Consider the following 3,759-nt stretch of genomic DNA (forward strand, 5'->3'; position numbering starts at 1 on the left):
GCCACACTCCAGCCCCGCAAGGTCCTTCTGGGAGGGAGGGGCCCAAAACTGACCCCAGGATTTGAGGGTGGCCTCCCCAGTGCAGGGTGATGGCCCCTGCCCTGCCCCTGCTGGGCACACTAGAGCTGGTCCAGGCCAGGATGCTGGTGGCCTCCTTGCCCCCCTGGGCACACACTGCCTCATCTCCAGCTGGCACCATCCTCCTGAGCACACTTGTGCTTATCAGCTGCAGAGTTCATATTAGTTCTCCTTCCTGTTGACACCACCCAGTTCTCTCCTTCATGCCTTCATTGGATATTTTCCAGAGAAGAAGGCTGCTGTTTAATGAGACTGGTGAAGCACTCTGCTCTTGTAGGGGTCAAACAGTAGCATTGGAACTCAGTTTGGGGTTTGCTCAAGTTGGTGTGTTAAAGGTAGTGGAGTAACTGTCCTAATTCTGTCTTGCCTCAGTTTGCTCTGGGTGAAACACCCACAGGCAAGCATCAGTACAGGGCAGCTTTCCTGCAGCAGTCTCCTCTGGTGTCCTCTGAGAGTGAAGATGATGATGGGTTCCTAGAGCTGCTGGATGAGCAAGATTTGAAGGTATGTATGAAAGAAACAGGAGAGATGTTTCAGACCAGCTCTGTCTGGTGTCCATACTCTGCCAGCACCCCGTGTGCCTGTGCTCCAGCAGCAGCCAGGGTGGGAGCTGCAGAAAGCTGCCAGCAGGCAGCCCCTAAAGATGGGCTGTCATCATCTTCAGCTCTTACTCTGCCCCTCCCTAGTGCAGCCAGTGGGAGGGGTTTACTCAGTGTGAGTGGAAGGGTTGCTGCTGTTGGCAGGTGAGAGGAGTAGTTGGTGTTTTGCTTTAGAAACTTGCTGAAAGAGCTGGAGGTGGAATTTGCTGTTGAGCCATGGAAAGAGAAGACTCTTTCTAACTGAATTGGAAATGCTTAAAGCTTTGTGGGAACATCATTAGTGATTGATCCATGAGTTGATACAACTTATGTTCTCCAGCATGTCTCAAGTTGTTTCCAATATTTCACTGAGTATTGGAACGAGTTACTGAGTTCAGTTCCTAAAGCTGCTCTGCCAGCTGAGTTCAGCTGGAACGTTTGCCTGGGCTGTGCAGGGGCTGTATTTACAGTCTCTGCCTGTGGTGAAGTTAGAGGAGAATGAGCTTTTCTCTGGTTTTGTCCTCAGAATGATGAGGAGATGCCAGCTGACGTGTCGAGCCTCTGGACCGCGCCGCTGGTCATGAGGAGATCGGACACTCGGGTGAGTGGACAGGGGACAGGGACAGGGACTCAGTCCTGGCAGCCCTGGGGTGAGGGGTCCCAGATCCTGCAGCCCTGGCAGTGCCCAGGCAAGATGGGCATAACCCCCTCAGTGCTCTCTTGCCTCAACGTACCTTGACTGCTTCCTGCACAGACCCACGTGGAACGCCTGTAGCCCCATCTTCTAACAGACTGGGAAGGGAGTTTAGACTCCAGCAGGAAGCTCTTTAGTCTGCTGATAGATTGTCTGCTCACTGGTGTCAGGCACTCTGCTGGAATGTTCTGTGGCTCATGGTGCTCCCAGCTTACCCAGTCCACACAGCAAGAAACGAGTGGGACTGGGAGTGTAGGTCTTGAATTTGGATGATCCAATAGGATCACATCCTGCTGTTGCTGCGCCGTGGTGGGGGCTTAGAGAAGGCAAAATCTCTAGTGGCCTGTAAGTCTGAGGCTTGCTTAGTTTCTAGTCTGAATCTTTGCCAGGCAGCTCTTAACTTTGCTCCTTCCTCGCAGGGCAAACGGTGCCGGTTGTTCGGCTCCTCATCTCTGCCCAGTGGTGCTGGAAGAACCACCCAGAAAAGGATGGAGAGGTCCCAGGAAGAGGATTCTCCAGGGAAAAGCAAGAAGAGGAAGAGCCTGCCTGGAACACCTTCTGAGGACTCCACGGTTGGTGGCTTGGCACCCTGGCCTGTAGGGAACTGATAAGGAGGGGACGTAGCCGAGGTGTCTAGCTCGTTAAGGGTAATGAGAGAGCTTTTCCAGGGAGCTGCTGAGGAAGCAAAACCACCTTCTCCCCACGTTGTGTGGGAGGTCTGGGGGAGCTGCTGCAGTGGTTGCATCCTCTTGAGCCTCAGCTTTGCCTTAATCTGAAGGGGAAGTTGAGGAGTTGTAGTTCCAGGGCTTTGGGGTGAACTCTGAATTTTCTCTTCTGGGAAGAGGATCTCTTGCTGTCAGTGAGTGTTGATCTCTAACCTGTGTTCCTCCAGAGCCTGAAAATGGTAAAGACACAATCCTCCACAGCAGAGATCGAAAGCATTCTGGACAGTGACCAGAGGGACCTTATTGGGGACTTCTCAAAGGTAATTCAAGTGATTTAACATGATGGGACACGGTCTGGTGGTGACCAGTGGTTGGACTTGATGAGCATAAAGGGTCTCCTCTGACCCAAATGAAGAACTTCCCTTCCTTAACAAATCACTAGGAAATTACTATTATTCAAATTACTGTCAAGGGCTGTTGGGGAGCAGAGTGTTGTCACAGGTCAGACACAAAGCAAGTCATTTGTGGTGGTTCCAAAAGATCTACAGAATCCCTTCAGTACAGGAGCTGAAAAGAAAATTCTGTCCCTGAATTTTAGAATCTTAGTTTTAATACCTGAACTTTGCTGAGGAGATTCTTGACAACAAGGTACCTGTGCTGGAAGATGACCTGCTGGCCACTGTGCTGTCTCTTGGCTCACACTTGGACTTTTCTGAATTAAATGCTGTCTGTCTTGCAGGGTTATTTATTCCACACTGTGGATGGGAAACATCAGGATTTAAAATACATCGACTCAGAAATGGTACGTGCTCCAGGAGCAGCAAGAAAAACTCTTTAATGAGGAGGGGAACAACACAAAAAACACCTAGAAACAACTGAACTCTTGGGTGGGTTTGTTTTGTTTCAGATTGTGTCTGTGCTGACCGGGAAGTTCGCGAGCTTCATCAAGGAGTGTGTGATAATTGACTGTAGGTACCCCTACGAGTACGAGGGAGGACACATCAAGGTATGTTGGCCCTGTAAGAGCAACGTTTGGTTGCCCAAAGTTGCAAGCTGGGGTTGCTTGGCATCATGGGGGTTGCTCTTGACTCAGGAGTGTCCAAGGAGTCGTGGTTGAGTTGTGGCTGAGGTGCCCCCGTGCCCCGAGGGGGCTCTGAGCCTGTTACCCCTCCCTGCTGCAGGAGTCTTGGGGCACGGGGCTCCCACTTGGTTTGTAAAGGGACTTTTCCCTCAAAGAATGGAACATTCTGCTTCCCTTGAGCAGCAGAGGTGGCCTGCAGCTGTTGAAAAGGCCCCTGAAACAGGTCCAGGTCACCCAGAGACAGTGTTAGACTGTTGATGTTCTCCTTGGGTTTGAAGCTGTTCCCAGAGGCTGGGGAGGAGCTGCCAGAGCCCCTCTGGGAAACTAAGATGAGGAGACTGCTCACAAAGAAGTGAAGTGGGTTTGTTACTGTTCCTCTTCGCTCACTGTATGCATTTGGGTGTGACTCTGCCTTCACAGGGGGCTGTGAACCTGCACATGGAGGAGGAGGTGGAGGACTACCTGCTGAAGAAGCCCATCCAGCCCTCGGAGAACAAGCGCGTCATCGTCGTGTTCCACTGCGAGTTCTCCTCCGAGCGGGGCCCTCGAATGTGAGTGACCCCAAAGGGCCCGTGGCTGTGCCACCCCACAGCAGGCTGGCACCAGGGACTGCACTGGCAGGTGACCTGACCTGCAGTTTGTCATGGGCAGATGATGGTTGTC

The 3,759-nt window shown here is 52.0% G+C and overlaps 1 protein-coding gene across 1 annotated transcript in view; it reads left to right on the forward strand.

The window, feature by feature from the left end:
• The window catches only part of LOC103781153 (M-phase inducer phosphatase 1-like), a gene marked incomplete at its 5' end in the record, with an annotated part of 7,106 nt that extends 3,455 nt beyond the window's left edge, over positions 1-3,651 (forward strand). The window contains 7 exons of the mRNA XM_008948854.1: positions 451-582; positions 1,183-1,257; positions 1,770-1,922; positions 2,243-2,335; positions 2,755-2,817; positions 2,923-3,021; positions 3,517-3,651. Coding sequence (XP_008947102.1) covers positions 451-582; positions 1,183-1,257; positions 1,770-1,922; positions 2,243-2,335; positions 2,755-2,817; positions 2,923-3,021; positions 3,517-3,651 — 750 coding nt within the window. The remainder of the gene's footprint in view (positions 1-450; positions 583-1,182; positions 1,258-1,769; positions 1,923-2,242; positions 2,336-2,754; positions 2,818-2,922; positions 3,022-3,516) is intronic.
• Between the last annotated feature and the right edge of the window lie 108 nt (positions 3,652-3,759).

Source organism: Merops nubicus, unplaced genomic scaffold (assembly GCF_000691845.1).
Source record: "Merops nubicus isolate BGI_N331 unplaced genomic scaffold, ASM69184v1 scaffold51391, whole genome shotgun sequence".
NCBI lineage: Eukaryota > Metazoa > Chordata > Aves > Coraciiformes > Meropidae > Merops > Merops nubicus.